The sequence below is a fragment of the Tetrao urogallus genome, assembly GCF_951394365.1.
Source record: "Tetrao urogallus genome assembly, chromosome: 11".
Taxonomy (NCBI): Eukaryota; Metazoa; Chordata; class Aves; order Galliformes; family Phasianidae; genus Tetrao; species Tetrao urogallus.
In genome coordinates, this window is record NC_136824.1 from 3,093,407 (window position 1) to 3,111,041 (window position 17,635).

Below are 17,635 nucleotides of genomic sequence, written 5' to 3' on the forward strand. Positions count from 1 at the left end.
AGGTGACTCTGGCCACCAAACTGCTGTGGCCATCTTCCAGATTAGTCTTAAGCTCTCAGACAGTGAATCAACTACGTACTGAGAGTGGGGGAAGAGTGGATTGAAGTTCATAGTCTATCTAGATGGAGATAACAGTGCTCGCCAGAGACATTGAATGGTATGAATTCTTTCTGACAGGCAGACTTGAACTTTGGTCTTCTTTGAGATGACTGCTCTGTCATCTCAAAGTGAAAGTTGTACAGGCAATACAAAATCATATGACATGTAGTAGACCTGAATATTCTGTGCTTACATTGGGGAATAAGAATGCCTAATCGGAAAAATTCAATTTGCTTATAGTCACTTGAATTAAAAACTAACGATTGAGTTGTCTGACTAGAGGAATGCCCAGTTTCTGTTCAGTGTTTAAATGCAGTTACACTCTAGGTGCTGAGTTGTTCACTTCTGTCAGGACTGGAAGCCTGTGGGCATGTTCAAAGATGCAGTGCTAGACAACTTGAGAACTTTGCAGTTCAGACAGGGGAAGTGCCTTTGGCAAGACAGTTGAACAAGGATTTCTCAAGTTCACAATTTTCAGTGTAGGTACTTAGGTTTCAGTGAAATCCTTTCTACTGTCCCCTCTTCTCATCTGAGCTTTGCTGACTAGTTTATTTTACTTAAGTAACCTCACTGTTTCACTGAACTACTTTACAAGTTGGAAATACCCAGATTACAACCGTATTTCTCACACCTTAATGATATAAATGGCAAAAGAAAGGTAGGAAAACAGGAATTTGCTGCATTTGTAAATGTACTAGCTACCTAGTGTATTATACCTTGATCTTTTACCATTTATGACCTATAGGAACTGAGATGAAGTAAAACTGACAAGGGTCAAGTTTTTCTTTCTTTATTCCGCACAAAATGAGTGTGAGCAGTGCAGTAACTTGTAGCTTTATGGGTGTATTCAGAAAGTCTAGCACGAGGAAAAGACCTTTGTAAATTAGTTTGTATTTCAATCCATTAAGTATATATTCTGGGTTTTGATTTTGGTTTATTTTTGAATCTTTACTCTGAAGATTTTATACAGAGCTGTTATTTACTAGAGCAAATTAACTCAGCTACAGAACCTATTGCCAGTGTTAGATTAGAACTTTTGAACTAAGTCAGTAGTATTGTTATTAGGAGGATAACATGCCTTGCATTTGGCTATTGATATCTAAACCTTTTCTTCTGTTAGATAGAGAATGAGATAAATGCCCTGTTTGGAGATGATTATTTATCTGAGCACTTAACCTGAGATAGTCTCCATCTGTGTTCTGAATTTTCCTTGCACGTCAGTAGAGTAAATTACACTTTCATAAGGCAAGCAGCAGTAGAAGTTGCTTAGAGGATGTACTTTTTTGAAGGGTAGTCTTAAACTGGATATTTGCAGGGACTGATAAGTTACAGCTGAATCCAGGTGGGTCCCAGTGACTCCATTCTTGTGGTTCTTTAGACTGAATTTCCTGCAGTATTTACAGTTGCTCTGCCTTCTGGCTTTTACACTTGTAATACGAGTTTTAATCCTGTAATACAAGAACAAAACCCAACCTTCAGAATTTCTATATTTACAATATTCTTGTAAAGCTCGGATTAAAGAGCCTTGGTTTTTCCTTAGTTTATCATTGCAACATGAGGTGTTTGTACTTCCAAATTCAGTCTGGGATGGTGTCTGAAGCCAGTGTGAAGTATTTATCACAGCCTGTTAGGATCAGTAGGAGTGAAAATACTGTAGTCTTTACAGTTTTTCTTCTCTGTATTTTGCCTGAAAATTGTCCAACTGAATTTGTAGATTGTTGTTGCACTTCATACAACTGCCAGATTCCCTGGCTTACTCTGAAATCTTGTTGGAAGCCAATTGTGTGTGTCAGAGTGGATCATGAGCAGCTTTTTACTATCACTGCCTCAACAGCAAGCATGGACTTGGAATGGTTGAGTAACATCTCAGATTTAAGCTTTTCCACGTTGCTGTCATCTTAGGTGCTGTATAATTGAGTTTATTGCTGTCTACTATTGGAAGCATTCTTTAAAAGAGAAGTTGACTTTGTTTTACTTAGAATAATAAAGAAATAGAACATAGTTTTCAGGTTTAAAAAAAAAAATCTTTCATGGAGAATTAAAAAAAATAATCCTTAGTCATTTCTGGTTCTTACTGACCTGTATGGCAAAACACAAGCTTTGTTAGTCAGCAGTGTCTTTCCAGGGAAGAGTCTTGAAAACATTGTGTAGTTCTTAAGGAGGAGAAAAAAAAAAAAAAAAAAGGACCTGAAAAGTGATTGCGTTACAGAGTGCTGGTCTCCTTAGAAGGTGTTTTACCCCAAAACTGTTGGGAGTTGTCCAAGAATCTCCCTCATTGTAGAATCTCCCTCATTGTATTCTGATGCTAGAGATTTGAAACCTGAAAGGTTTTCTTCAAAGAGCTTCCAAATGCTCGCAGTGACTTGGAAGGAAGCAACAGCTGCAAAGGAAACAGCGGAAAAGATTATGAAGTCTGTTGTGTAAAAGAGCTCGTAGTGATTAAACCAATAAGATCTGTAGTCAAAGTCTGACGTGCTTCGTTTTTCATTAACAATTGGCACAGACTCACTATGCAGCAAATGTGGGACTCTTAAATGGTGTGTTTGTTTAAATTCATCACCTCCTTGGAGTTGAATCTATTATTTGATCGTCCCAAGCAGAATGTCAGTTCTTCTAAAGGATTGTTTCTTCACCTCATTTCAAAGTTTCAGCTGGTGTGATTCCAATGTTTTCTCTAATTTTCAGCTACAGACAGCTGTGGAGGAGGCAGTTCTTACTGACTGAAACAGGCAAGGGATTGCCTTTCAGTTTCACTAAGCACATGCTCATGTTTTGTGTTTCTATTCTGTATGGATAGATAAACATTGATGCTTTAAGACTCTTCTGTTAAAGTAATCAAGCAATCTTTGCAGTGTTGTCTTATGTGCAAGTGTTACAAATTGCTGAGGTTTATTTTCATGCAGTTGTTTAACCAGTACTTCCAGCTCCAGGAATCAACAAGGCATCATCTATTTAAGTTTTTAAATCCCACATTGTGTAGACTGTTGGAAATTAATTAAAAACTCTCTCCTGAATAAATTGATTGAACTGATTGTTGAATTCCCTGCACATGCAAGTATTATTTGAGCAAATTAGTGGTGCTGTATTTGAAAGGGAAAAGGTCCAGGCTTTGTAATAGTTCTTTTTACTAAGATTGTGATTAACAGATATAAGTCTTAATGCAATGCTTCCTCTAAATGCAAGCAGTAGAAGTTACTCTTCCATGTTTTTTTAAACTATATTTTAATGTGCTTTCACTGTTTTATGGATATGCAGTTTGATTTGAAAATTATAATTCAGTGCTTCTGTTATTAGAGGGATGAATATGACAAATGTGGAGAAAGTGAGTTAAATCAAGGAGAAATAATCTTATGAGGGATCATCTGCAAGCAAAGATTAGGAGGCTTATATAAAGGAAAGCTGTCTGAACTACAACTACATGAAACTTCACTAATATATGCATACAGCTCTGTGCTTTTGGGTTTGGGTGGGTTCTTAACTGCAGCTCTGGAGGCTTATCAATACACCGCGTGTTCAGCATTTAAATGAAATACAGCCAAAAAATTGTGAGATGCAGCATATTTGTGGTATTTATATCCCTCAGTTGTGTGTGAAAGAATGTAGTTAGAAAGTGGTCCCCAGGTAATGCTGGTATTGCTTCCTGGAGCCTTTTACCCAAGATGTAGTTAAGGATTATTAATGGTCCTCTTTTGGCACCTGATCAAAAAGCTGGTAGTTTGGGTCGGCAGTGTATTGCTGTTCTGCTGCTTTCCTCTCCATTGCCTTTACTCTTCTAGTATTACTACTGACTTCTCCTTTCTGTTCCATTGTTGTCCTGTTGTTCAAGCCACAGATTCTCAAATATTCTGTTTCTTATTGAAGTTCATGCAATCAAGTGCTGAATTTTAAGATTTCAGTGTTTTGAGGATTTCAGCCTGTTTGTTCAAATGTATTTTTGCTTTGGTCCTGCATTGGCGCTAAGGTACAGTGTTTATAACCTTACCATTTGCTCTATTTGCAATCAGATATCCAGTCTTCAGTTATGATAGATAGAAGAAACTAATTTCTAATTACTAATATTAACTTGCAACTCTGTATGGATTGCGAGTCAGATCATACCTCCAAGTAAGAAAGCTCTTGAGCAGAAAACTTTTAGAGAGATCCTGAATGGATGACTTCATCTCTTTTCTGTAGGGGAGGTTTGATGTATTGGGAGGAGATATTTGTGATATTTTTTTCCTTATGCAATTACTTAAAAGCTCAGGTGAAAAACTCACATACATTGAATTCATGTGTTGTAATTTGATATATGTATTTATTGGAAAAGCTAAAGAAGTGGACTCTGAGGTTTTTTTTGTTCTACTTCCCTCCCCCGCTGGCATCTTCTACATAATTTATCCTTTCCAGTGATATGTGCAATAATTATTTTGGCTGATCACATACCTCTGTTATCTAGTTACTCAGTCATATGACAAATGGTTTTAAATTAAGATGAGAGATTTAGGTGAGGTATTAGGAGGAATTTTTTCACACGGAGGGTGGTGATGCACTGGAACAGGCTGCCCAGAGAAGCTGTGGATGCCCCATCCCTGGAGGTGTTCAAGGCCAGGTTGGATGGGGCCATGGGCAGCCTGGTATAGTATTAAATGTGGAGGTTGGTTGCCCTGCATGTGGCAGGGGGGTTGGAGATTCATGATCCTTCCAACCCTGGCCATTCTGTGGTCTTTGAGATCCTATTCAACCTAGGCCATTCTATGATTCTGTGACACATATTACACTGCAGATAAGGAGTAGTTGCATTTTTTTTTTCTTTCCCTCCATGAGTAATACAGAGTAAGATTATTTTTTTTTTTTTTCCTGTGGCTTCAAAGTTAAAGATAACTGACTGAAGAATTGTATGAAAGTTGGACAGTAATTGGAAGTGCGATAGGCAGCTTTGATCGAGAGGCTATGGTTCGGTTGTTATTTACATGCAGTGTGTTTAATCTTGTTATAGAATCCAGCGTAGGTAATGTATGCTACCTAAAAAAGGCTCCTCAGAAACTGTAAAAAACAGTTTGCTGTTATCTGTAGCAGTCTCAAATTTGCTCCATTCAAATGAAAGGGTTTTTTTTTTTTTTTGCAATGCAGTGCAAGAGTGAAGAAATTATGAAGTGTAAGAAAGGTGTTTGTGCCAATTACTTATTACATAACTGGCACAGTATTAGACAAGGGAAATATGAATCAGCTTGCTCTAGGCTTTCCTGATTGGCAGAGTGTTCTTAAGTGTTCTGCTTGATTCATGCTAGTGGTTTAGATGTGGGAAACTATGGAGATAACTTAAAGGAGCAGCCGAGTCCTAATACTACCTTCCTGAAATAATCCTTCCTGTTTAATATTGCTTTAGTGCTTCAGTTTATTGGATATCACTCCTAGTTTTATGGAAGCTCTGAAACAGTTATTTATTGATATTGCAACAGCTGCAATACTGAACACCTTGAAAAACCTTTTGAACAAACGAAACATTTCAGTCTGAATCTCTTCAGGGGAAAGTAAGTGAACTGGATCCAAGTATTGCTGCATCGCATCTTCTGTTACTGTCTTAGGGATAATGATGAAAGTTTCCATGTAGTCGAAGGGTGGGGTGGGGGTGCAGGAGGAAAAACTGCTCCATTATCAGTTATGTTTTGTATATCTTGCACTCCTGTGTAGCCATCTGCTGTTAGCTCCCTTTAGAGGCAGTACTTCAGGAGAGGTGAAACTTGGGTCCAGCTTTGACATGTTGGTTCCTACTGTGTGGGTTGTTGTCTGCTGACTGCAAGCAGACAGAGAGGGCTAATAGAACTTCTCTGCAGATTTAAAATCTGTAGATGTTCCTGGCTTTCTAGTGACACCTTTTTATTCCTTTCCAACAATATTAAGATGCCTTATGCTTCAGAATGCAAAGTAATACCAGTATTTCTGAATGCTGTTGATTATTATTTGAAACTGAGGTGACCAGTTGAGGAATGACTTTCAGCCTTATTCCTTAGTCATGGAATTAAAAGGAGATCAATTAAAAGCTTTAATTAAAAGCAAGCCCCCTCACATCCAAACAAAACAAAAAAAATAGCAGTTCAGTAATTAATTCTATGTTTGTATGGTATGTCTGACCAAACATGTTCCGTTTGCGTGATTTTGCTCTGCTGTTGGACTTCCAACAATTCCACTTTATATTCTGAGAAACTGTAACACTTTCATTTTGTTGACTGAGGCTGAAAGCATTCCGGAGGTGATCAGTAGGAGGGGAAATTTTTCTCTGATTTAATTTTGAAACCTTTACTTAATCTAATAATGCATGTAAAGATGTTGTGTTGGGATTTCCTTTCTGTGCAATCAGCATCCTCCCGTGCGTGTCTAGAGCAACATTAGTTGAGACAAATTCTCATCGTGCAACCAAATACCGTGTGATTTAGAACATTTCTTCATCTGCTGTGTTGAAACAGGCACACGGGAAGGCGCCTGGCATTACTGCTCCTGAGTTTCAGTGAGTAGTTACTCATGACATCAGGATTGCCTTCAGTCAGAAATCTTGAAGTGCAGCTTTGGTGGGTGGGTCTCTGAAGAATTTGAAAGAGTTGTGCAGATGGGGCGTGTTTACTTCTGTCGAAGTAGTGACTGCAATGCCTCTTCGTGGCTAATGTGTGCGCGTTCTCTTTGGCTGCAACATCATAAAGGTAGGAATTTCTTTCGCTCTTTCTTTTTTTTTTTTCTTGCTTCCCTACATTAGGATATGGTCCAAACTGTTAGCATGTCGGCTTTATAATGACAACTTGTAATAGATTCAGATGGTATAGATGTGAAGAGATCTTATATTGCTAAGTGTTCCAGCCTATGAGAACTGCTTTTCTTTTTGAAGAAGGTAAGTATGGATTACGGTTGTACTTCTGCATCTTGTATCATCATTCTATTTAAAGTGCTACTAAGAACACTTAATTCTAAACTGGAAAGGAGGAAAATTTGAGTAGGAAAAATGTTAGCTAATGATGTAAAATGCTTGCATAGGAAACTTTGAATTTAGATTGCTTGAAAAAGCTAGTTCTAGTTTTTTTGTTTTTTGTTTTTTTTTCTCTAAAATGAATTGCTATTCTGTAACTAACTCAGTTTAACAGTTTTACGTATGACTTACCTGTTACAGGTCTGGTGTCTAGTGCTGTGAATGACACATTTAAACCAGCTACCAGAAGTGGTTATTTCACAGTAACACTATAAAACTCAAATAGAGTGATGCTGTGCATTTCCTCCCTCTTACTTTTTGTATTGCATACCTATTTTTAGCCAGCTTTTTAGCTTGGATCAAAACTTCAGCTGGAGCACCGCTGTTGATGAAGAGACTATGCTGGTATGCATTAACCGAAGGTCTCTCTTGCATTTGTTATGACATGAATAGGATGCCAAGCAGAGGCTGCAATAATGAAATACCAGTTACGTTCTGACTCCTCCTCTAGTTGGCTTTGTGGGTGGAGAATGTATGGGCAGGTTAAACCGCAAAGGAGGGGATAACCAACAGGTGGAGAACTACAAACAGTGGAGCACAACAGACTTGGTCTGATTCAGGGTGATGAGGAGATGAGCGCACAAGTTTGAGTCACCGTGCGTATGTGATAGCTGAAGACCTTGACTGTCCACCAGCCCCTCTTTCAGGAAGCTGTGAATGACAGTTCTCCAGAGCGAAACTGCACTGGTGCTGCCTCTTTCCCTAATTCCCAAGAGCTAATTTAAAATGTTGAGTCATCTGCTGTGCCGGTGAAGAAGCTTATATCCTTTGCTTTTACACCCTCAGGTCCTCTCTCCAGTTCCTGATTGTTCTGTTACCTTCACATATTTTGTGACTCTGCTGTACTTAGTGCCTCTTATGTTCTGACAAGTTTTACTAATGAGTTCTAGAAGGAAGTGGTGTCCCTCTAGGTCTGCTCAAACTTATGAGCTAAGCATCTAAGAACATGTAGTTCTGACTGAGCTTTCTTCATAGAACTTTTTTTCTTAAACTCTAAATTACTGCGTAGCTCTTTATCCAACTCTGTCAGTGTCAGGGATTTTAAAGCTTAGAGACAGGCATAGTTTGCACTATAATTATACTTAGTGAGAACTATTTTTCACTCTTTTAAGCTGCCTGAGATCTACTGAAGCAAATACATACGCTCAGGTTTTATCTTTGACTAGTATGGTAGCTTTCACCCAGAGAGTGAATTCTTTCAAGCAGTCCTGATTCTCTTTCCCCTGTACAACAAGGGAAAGTGTAATAAAACTCACTTGCCACCTTAATTGAGATTTACTTCATGCTATTTTGGCCTGCTACGATACAGAAACCAAGTTACAAGGCAATGTGATAGAATAGTAAAAGAAACAAAATATTCTAATTGCCTTCTAACTAGGGACTTGTAATTGTTTACAGTTGAAACTTGTCCATATTAAGGAGTAAATTTGAAGTTAGGGGTCTCATAGCGATCTTAATTCAGCTCTGTTATGTGTATAAAGTATTTCAGTGTTTCATCATAAGAACCTTTAAGTCCAACAGCTCTTTCATTTTGTGCTTCCATTAGTTGTATGCATAGGGTGGGTAAGATGTCATTCATGCTGTTGGGAATCTTTGGGCAACACGCTGCCCAGTATTAGCAGAACATAGATCTGTGGCTGAAACTTGTGTGTTGCCTCTAGCATTTATTGCTTAGTCTTAAGCAAAACAAAAATAAAAGCTGTAATAGAGTTCTGATCTTATTTACTCTTTTAAACCACTTTAGTTTAATGTTTAAGATCAATGGCTTGGAACAGCTTTGCTATCTTTTTGATATATGATGCTCTTGATAATTTTTTTCTTTCCAAAACTCACTGAACCAGCTTAAACAGTTCTACCAAGCGATGGCATTAAACAGGAAATTTATGTTATTCTTGCTTTTTGTTGGTTTGTCCTTTTTCTATTACACCTCCAGAGTGGCACTGAGTAGATATTCTAGGAAAGATGCTGAGTGAAACTACTTTTTCACTTGCATGTTGGTGTTGGTGATCTATTGAGGTTTTCCAGCATATTCAGTAAGTGAAGATAAGAGGTTCTTCTAACAATTCCTTCGAATCTGGATATTACTTTCCCTTAATTCTGGTTTTGGAAATTCAGTTTTTGCAAAGAAGGGACTTTTGCCTGGAGGATAAAATCAAGACTTGCCTATTTCTTTTTATTCTTATACTGTAGCAGTCAGTAGCTAAACTTCAAAGCAGCTCCTGACTTGGATTTTCAAAATCTAACACGTAGTTTCTGGCTTTTGTCAAAGCAAAATTTGTCATTTTTTTGTTTAACATCAGTAAAAATATAAGTGTTTTTTGGAAAAGAGATTGAAAGGAAGGTTCACTTTGGTACTTCCCAACTGTGTAGGCTTTTCTCTAATTACAAAGGATGCAGTTCCTAAACTAGCCATTCCTGATTTTCCTGTTTTATGCTAGCCCAGTTATAGTACTAGATTAGGTACAGAAGAGATCCTTAGCAAGGAGTTGATTAGATATATTTACTTGGAGTGTTCATTTTCCAGGATACAGGAACCTCCCAATTTTCTGAAATATCTGTTTTATTGTTAGACTTTTTTTTTTTTTTTCAGATCCTTTCAGAGGAATAGCAAAAATTCCAGTTTTGTCAGTGAAAAATGACAAAATGAGGAGCTATGAGATATGGTTTAGTGGCAAGGGCAATGGGAGGACAGCTGGACTAGATGATCTTGTAGATCCTTTCCAACACTGTGATTCTATGATTCCTCACCTCTTTCTTTCTCTTCTATGAAAACAATATTGGCAGCATTTATTTGGGAAGTAGTAGGTATTTTCACCCTAGGTTGAGCAGAGTATCTGTCACTGAGCTGTTGTTTTCACATGTGATGTGTAGCTGTTTCCTTGGCACTGTTAGAAGCTGCAAGGAAGAAGTTCTGAGCTCAGCAATCCTAGAAAAAGGATGTTTGTGCTGGGCAAGGTTTCAGATTTCTTATTAGAGCCAATCCTGAGTCAGACTGGGCCTTTGCAGCTGCTGCTGATTCTTTGGAAGCAGAGTGTGTATGACAGCACACTCTGAGAGTAACAACTCATGGCAATTTATGCAAGCTACGACAACTGGCCTTCTTTGAAATCTAGTATCTACAGCCTGATTCCAGCACTGGAAAGGGCTGCCACCACTTGGGCTTATTCTCTGTGTCTTTGTGCTGTCACAGGCCCTTGACAAAAGTGAGCATCCTCTAGTTTTATGCTGATGTTGTGGGAAAGCAAGCCTGGATCCTGACAACTGCAGTTACAGCACTTCTCAGGGGTGAAGATTTCTTGGCAGTATAAAAAGAGCTTGTTGCTCAACACTTCACTTGCCCAAGTACTGAGAAACTGGTTCTCCCATGTTCCACCTAGATTTCATGCACTGTATGAGGTGATGCCTTTCTATATGGCTATTGCTGCACATAGGCCCTGTTCCTGGGTGGCAGAAAAGACAGCTGAAACATCTCTACCTATTTATTTGTCTCTACCACAGGAGGTACCAGTGGCGAATGCCTTTCACTTCACATGCGTTCTGTGGGCACTTGAAGAGGTTACTGGTCTTCCTGACCTGTTAGATGTAATAAGCTGCCAAAAATAATTGGGTTTAAAACAAAACTAGACAGTATAGACAACAGTTGAAGTACATGCAAGTGCTTGTGTCTGCTCTACTTGTAAGACACCACAACTATAGCCCATAGGGAAAACCATAGAGGAAAAAATACACAACATGAAAATTTTCTTTCTGATGGCACTGGAAATGCTCTGAAAATGGCTTTCTCTCTGCCATTCAGTCTATTGCCTGGTGAACTGACATGGAGTAAGGGATTCTTCAGAGAGAAATGTCTCTCTGCCACAGTTTTACCAGATGCCTGGTAATCAGGAAGGGGCATTAGCAAATGAAAATAGGTTTTTTGTAACAGATAGCTTGCTAGAAACAAATGAACTGTGCGCCTTCTTTATTACCTATTCTCCATCCTCTGGCCTCTCATTTGGCATGTCTCACAGCCATTGTTAAGGGTCAAATGATCAAAAATTTAAATGGAAGCTCTCATAAGGTAGAGAAAGCTGATAATGGGGGTTAGCATTTGGGACAGTGGCTGCTGTAGATGTGATGAGTAAGGCACAAAGCAGGATTATTGGTATTGGTCATGCTGTGGGGTTGCTAAAATAACCTTTGGGGCGGAGAGGTTAGGATGATGATTAGTTATTAAAAGTGTAATTGAAAATCGTGGGGGAATAGCCCCAGTACCTGAATAACCTCTATTATAGAAATGGGAATCTCCAGAACTGTCCAGGGAATGACCTCACTTGCTGTAGTGGAAAAAAGTGTAGGGTGAAAGTCCAGTTCAAGAATAATGAAGCATAGAAGCTGTGCAAACAGGTGTAGAATCTCATCAATGGTTTTCTAAGAATTTCTTGAACAGCCATCAATAGGGATGGTCTAATCTGCTGTGCACCAGGCAGAACCTGCTCGAAATACAGGGTTTTACACGAGAGAGAGTTTCAGAGAACCCACTTTTCTGTGACTCTAGTTGGAGTTTCTGAGCAAGGATTTCTATGGACATCTGTGGGCTCTGGGTCGGACCCCAAATTCCAGAATTTCCTTGGATATTAAAGTTAAGGACATGCTTATGAGCTTTAAATGAAGGTGTATTAACTAATACATGACCTGTGAAGGTAGTTGCCTTACTATATGACTGTGTGTGAAAGGAAAGCATGAATTGCTTAGATACCAAGAATCCAGTTTTGAAATGCACATTTCTGGGTCCTTGTAGGGTTTGAGTATTCTGGGTGCATATTTAGTCACAGCCCACCTTCTGTAGTCCAATTGTTAGTGCTCTTTCCACTGTGTTTTAATAGTGGCCAATTTAACTTACAGTTACAGTTTGTGATAACTTGCAATGAACTTGCAATGCACAGTCTAGTTTAAAAATACAGATACATAAAGGAGCACAGTGAAGTAATGAATGTCTCCCCTGGTCTTCTAGGGGAGCATGTCTGCAAGCTTTTCTGCCTGACATAAAATGTCATGTTTCAAAGCTCTGTTTCATTATCATGGCGCCTGCTAGCCATAATTAAGGGTCTGTTAGCAGCCCCATTATAAATCCTGACTTCCAGGAGTTTATAATTCAGCAGTAAAGAATTGCTCTAGGCTGAAACTTGGCTTATAAAGTCTCAGGGAAGGAACGACTGTGATTTCTTCATCCTTTGTTTTTGCGTTTGCTTATACACACAATCCATTCAGTAGATTTTACTGTCCCCTTTTGGCATTTAAAAAGACTAAATGGTTGAGTTATTAATATTTCAGTATTGACTACTGTTCATGGCCAGTAAGTTAATTCACAGTGCTTGTTAACCCAGCTCTGTTTGATGGGTACAAGTCACAGTTTCACAAACCTGCTGCAAGTCTTCTGATTAGTGGAAACAGCCCTCCATGGATTGCAGCAATTACTCATTAGCTGTTGATTACAGTGGGTTTCAGGACTCTGAATCTGGGAAGCCTGTGCTGTGTGAATGCATGAAGCTGGGTGTCCTGATATTGCACAGGTGAAAGTTTACACGTGGCTGTAGGCAAACCTGGATTTGTGTTGTCCCTATTCAGTACTGGAGGCACATGAAAGGCCCTGAACCGCTATCTGTCCTCGGCCTGATTTATTTAGTCACTTGATCCTATGCAAATGGGTCACTGTAAGCTCTTCCGATGGGAAGTTTGACACGATGAAGAGGCTTGGCTGGATTTCCCAGCCTGACTGTTTCTTCATTCAAACTATGGTTTCATAAAATCAATTATTTCCCCTAAACAAACAAACAAACAAACAAAAAAAAAAAGAGGGAATGTTATCATGTTAATCAATGTTATTTCTCATAGAAGTTATAGAAAGATTACTTCAGCCTTCTGTTTTTATTCTATTTTAGAATATTTTCATAGGATATATGTTAAAAAAAAAAAAAGTTTGGACAAATTGTAAAGATCTTACAATTAAATGAGGGGAAACAAAAACGTCTACATTCATAATGTAGAATGGGAGGGTTGAAATTGAGGCTTTGAAAAGAGCAAAATTTTGGGGTTTAGTGAAACAATCTTTTCCTTCAAGAACAGATTTTTGACGTTTTGTTCTGATCCCTAAATATGCTTATTGCACTCTGTAACTGCTATACTTGGTCCTGTGCATAGTGCTGTTTATAAATTGGGATCAAAATGCATATTGCAAATACTACATCAAATAGCAGTAACTCAGCAGCAAAATGCCTTCGCTAATGCAAGACTGAGTCACCCTCTGGACTTCCTCCTTTTCTTCCTTCCATCCTCCTAGTCCCTTATATTAAATTGAGAAGAGCGGCCTAGGGGACATCAGTTCTCATTTGTGTCACTTGTATCTTTGTGTGATAGATTAGAAACAGTTATTGTAAAAGATTTGACCAGATATTAAATAACCTCATTTGAATGACGGAAGTGAGACTGCAGATTTAAAACAAACAACAAAGAAAACAACAGAAGTACTGATTTCAACGATTCTATGTTCATTTATACCAGCTAAAGATCAAGGTCTGTTTTCTCTTCCATTAGCACGTAATACCCATGCATGCCTGCAGTAGCACTATGGAGTGCCTCTGCTGGACCAGCAGTGTGAGCACAACCTGTGCTGGTCAGGGAGCGCGTTCATATGGGACCCAAGTCTCCTGTTTTATTTGCTTGTACCTTATCTGTAGGAAATGTCCTGTCAGCTGGGAGCCACTGCTTTTCACAAAGTTCAATATGTTTTGTTTCCTGCATTTTTTTTTTTTTAATACGAGGGGAATAATTTTTAACCATCTTTTCATTTGCTTAGCATGGCGCATATATTAAAGACTCTCAACAGCTGGTTCTGGTGGGAGAATATTTGGATGCCAATCAATTGCACATGGGCAGATTTCGTAGACCGCGATGGCCTCGTCTTTCCAAAGCCACAACAGTTGTATGCCACAATACCATATGCTTTTGTATTGCTGATTATCCGGTTCTTCGCTGAAAGGTAAGAAGCGTGAATTCAATTTTATGTTCTTGTTAGTTTTCAGTAATGCTAAAAAATAATTTGAGAGCAAGATATCATTACATTCTTATGTATGAAGGTTAGTTGGTAGTCTGCTAAAAATACCTACTGTCAAAACAGTGGAAGATGAAAAACTTGGAGATAGCTTCACCGCTAGGAATGCGATTGCAGCCCAATCTAGAAAGGTGTTTCTATACGGCTTTTCTAGAACAGTATTTGGATAACTCTAGTTATGCCCTTTGAATAGAGTTGCAAACTCTTCAGAAACATTTTGGTTTCTTTATTTTTCCTCCTTTGGTAGAAGCACAGTTACTGCTCCTTCAAACCACACCTCTCCTTTTGGATCAGCACATGATGCTGATCAATCCTAGGTGTCCAAATGGAGCAACGTGAGGCAAACTTGAGGAATGAGTTTCTTCTTTTTTTTCTCTAACAAGTTGTATTGCTTCTGCAACTGGAATTTTAATGGTACAAGCAGAAGTTGGTTCCATAGAAGAAAGCTACAAAAACGTTAAAATTTGTAGTGTTTTGACTTATTTGTGTAGCTTTACTTTTCTCTATAAAGAAAGTGATTAGTAGGTTTTTAATTATTTCAGGATAGAATGAGGAAACTTGGAATGTCATAAGTTGGACAGACTTGACACAGAGCCAGATAAAATCATTCATATTAGAGATCAAAAGTAATTTGGATCACGTGTTTATAACCATTCATAGTGTCTCCTGAGTAAATGCTTGCCTGGCTGTCTCGCTGGACTACTACTGAAAGTTGCTCATGTGAAAAATTAGCCCACACATCTGGCATGCAGTGAATCTGCTCATGAATGAAGAGAACTGACCACTGCTGGAAGTAGCAGAGAATCAATTGCTGATATCAGTAGAGGCAAGGGGCTTTTCCCGGAAGAGCCTGCCTAAGCAGAAGGGCAAAGCAACTGGCATGCTCTGTAGCACCTTGAGGGCAAAGTGGAAGAGAAGGAGAAGCCCTCTGCTGTGTGCCATGTGCTAGAGGCTGTGTGGAGAATCTTGTTTCCTGGGCCATGGCAACCCATCACAGTATGTCAGGTGGCTCTCTGCCTCTAAGAGAGCATCCCAGAAGCAGTCTTCCAGCACAGCTCATATAAAGAAACCAGTTGTTCTTGTTTTGTGCACCCTTAACTATTGCAGAACTCAAAAAAAAAAATACAAGGCAAAATTTAGAGTTTTTCCTTTAGCTTTATATCTTTTCAGGACCACGAGCTGGAGTAATTGGATCTGCATTTTCAAGTAGCTGCTAATATGCTATTGTTCTCTCTTGGGATTAGTTAGCGAGATCTTTTTTCTTTCTCATGGCGCATGGTCATATCCTATGGACAGTTGAAATGCTTCAGAATTACTTCATTCATATCCTGGCGTGAGAACAGCTGAGGTCTTGTAACTGTGTTGCATTTTTTTTTTTTAAAGTTTTTCATTGCATGTTTTTTCAGATATGTTGCTATTCCTCTAGCAAAAGCCTTAGGTATAAAGAATGTGAGACGTGTGAAGCCACAGCCTAATCCTGTTTTAGAGAGTTATTTCCGGGAGTGCTCAAGACATCCATCTCAAGTAAGAGATTCTTTTGTACTAGTTTTGGTTCTTGGAAAATCACAGGCTTTACTGTTTCAATAAACGGTCAACAATGATGACATGGGATGAGTTCCATCTGATTGACAGATGACTTAATTTATTTGGGTTTATGTTGCTGTTCTGCTGGCAAGGGTATATAGCATCCAAACTAGATGCTATATTTTCTGGTATGTTAGACTCTAGGAAGTATTTCCAATGAAGATCAGTGCTTCATCATCTTTAACTCTTTCTGCCTGGAGAAAACATCAGCTGATGTCTGTTGTTGGGGAGTGGTATCGTTTATTGCATGTAGTGACATTGGGACTCTGGGATGGAAGCCCTTTGATCTGTTACTGCATACTTTGATATACTGCTGCATACTTACTCCTGGTTTATGAAAAAGAAATATCTATGCATTACCTTGCTGTCTATTTTCAAATTTAAACAAGTAAAAGATAAAAGCCAACATTTACCATCCTGAAATATGAAGCAACCTGATTGTTGATGAGAAACAGGTACCTTGCTGTGATTGCAATCTCACAGCTCATTTAATTGACTACAAATACAATGGCAGCTTTCCTACACTGGTTTTGAAAATGATTATGTGCTCAGCTGATTATTAATACCTTAAACTTTGTTCTAACCCTGACTTTGCCTCACTTTCTATTTTTTTTTTTTTGGCCTCATATTGTGAGGAGTAGATGTATTCATGTTAGCACGTGAGCTCTTCTCTATCTGGACAAGTGTCTTGATCTCTACTTCATAACGTCCTTTTGCATGCGTGCGGTTTGCCAATTAATTTCTGAAGGGAAGCACAGCATTTGCATTTTTATATTTCTCAATGTACATAGAACTCAGGCTGCATCCTTTAGGTGTCTGGCTTAGGGACCAGTGTGTCTGAGAGTGCATGCAGAGGCTGTCATCTGAGGATATCTAGGTTCCACTGTCTGTCAAAACAAAGTCAGTATTCCTGTGTGACGAGTGGAACACCCTTCTGAATGGAGAGCCTGTTTGCAGTGCTGCACTCCCTAGCAGGCAAAGTGTCCTTTGCTTACATACCAGAGCTTTTTTCCAAGGGAAGGAGACCAAGTGAACTGGACTTACCTTGGCAGAAAGTGATGCTACCACCCAGTATTTGCATGCTAGCCTCAGGGTGAATTGCTTCCCTGGGGGGTAAGTTGAATGCTGCCTCCATTTCTGCAGCAGCTTCAGGGCAGATCAGCCCACACCATTTTCATTTTAGGATGGAGGAGAGGGAGGGAGCCTACAAGCTGCACGTGGAGCTCTGGACACCCAGAAGCACAGCAGTCACATGGCCAACAGAATACAGCTCATTACCTCCAGCTCACCAGAGCAGGAGCTACAACCTTGTGCTTAGCACCTGACATGGCTGCACAGCAGAGCCACTTCAACCTTCAGAGTGCAGATAAAGCACAGACACTTGGAGGCCAATGAATTTTTAGGCAGTTGCTCAAGCATTAATTTATTTTTAGGCATTGAAAGAAGGCAGTCTGGATTTTGCTGGGTAAGATTAACTGACTTGCCCTGTTGCATAGCAGAACATCAGATTTGAGAACAGAGCCCAGATCGCTTTGATGCCATGTCTTACCTGAAGGACTCATTTAAATACAATCTGGCAATTATGTAATAAGGTTATGTATTGGATACACTGATAACGTGCAGTGATGCATGACACTTCAGAAAGTTATCCTCAGCAAAACCTCTTGCTTAGCAGTAAAAGTTCATAGAATCATACAATTTCCCAAGCTTATAAATTATCAGAAGCCACCAGAAAAACAATAGCATGGTTTGTAGGCCTGTGCATTTTGTACCCACTTCAGTAATATAAATTAGTGTCCTGAAAATACAGGATTTCTGTGAATGTCATTCAAAAGTTAAATTGGGAAACTTATAAGTTAAAATGGCAT

The 17,635-nt window shown here is 39.0% G+C and overlaps 1 protein-coding gene across 1 annotated transcript in view; it reads left to right on the top strand.

Moving 5' to 3' along the window:
• Nucleotides 1–13,926: 13,926 nt before the first annotated feature.
• Nucleotides 13,927–17,635, top strand: part of CERS3 (ceramide synthase 3) — a gene marked incomplete at its 3' end in the record, with an annotated part of 28,614 nt that continues 24,905 nt past the window's right edge. The window contains exons 1-2 of the mRNA XM_079540706.1: nucleotides 13,927–14,111; nucleotides 15,590–15,707. Of these exons, the coding sequence (XP_079396832.1) occupies nucleotides 13,930–14,111; nucleotides 15,590–15,707 (300 nt within the window). The 5' untranslated portion in view covers nucleotides 13,927–13,929. The remainder of the gene's footprint in view (nucleotides 14,112–15,589; nucleotides 15,708–17,635) is intronic.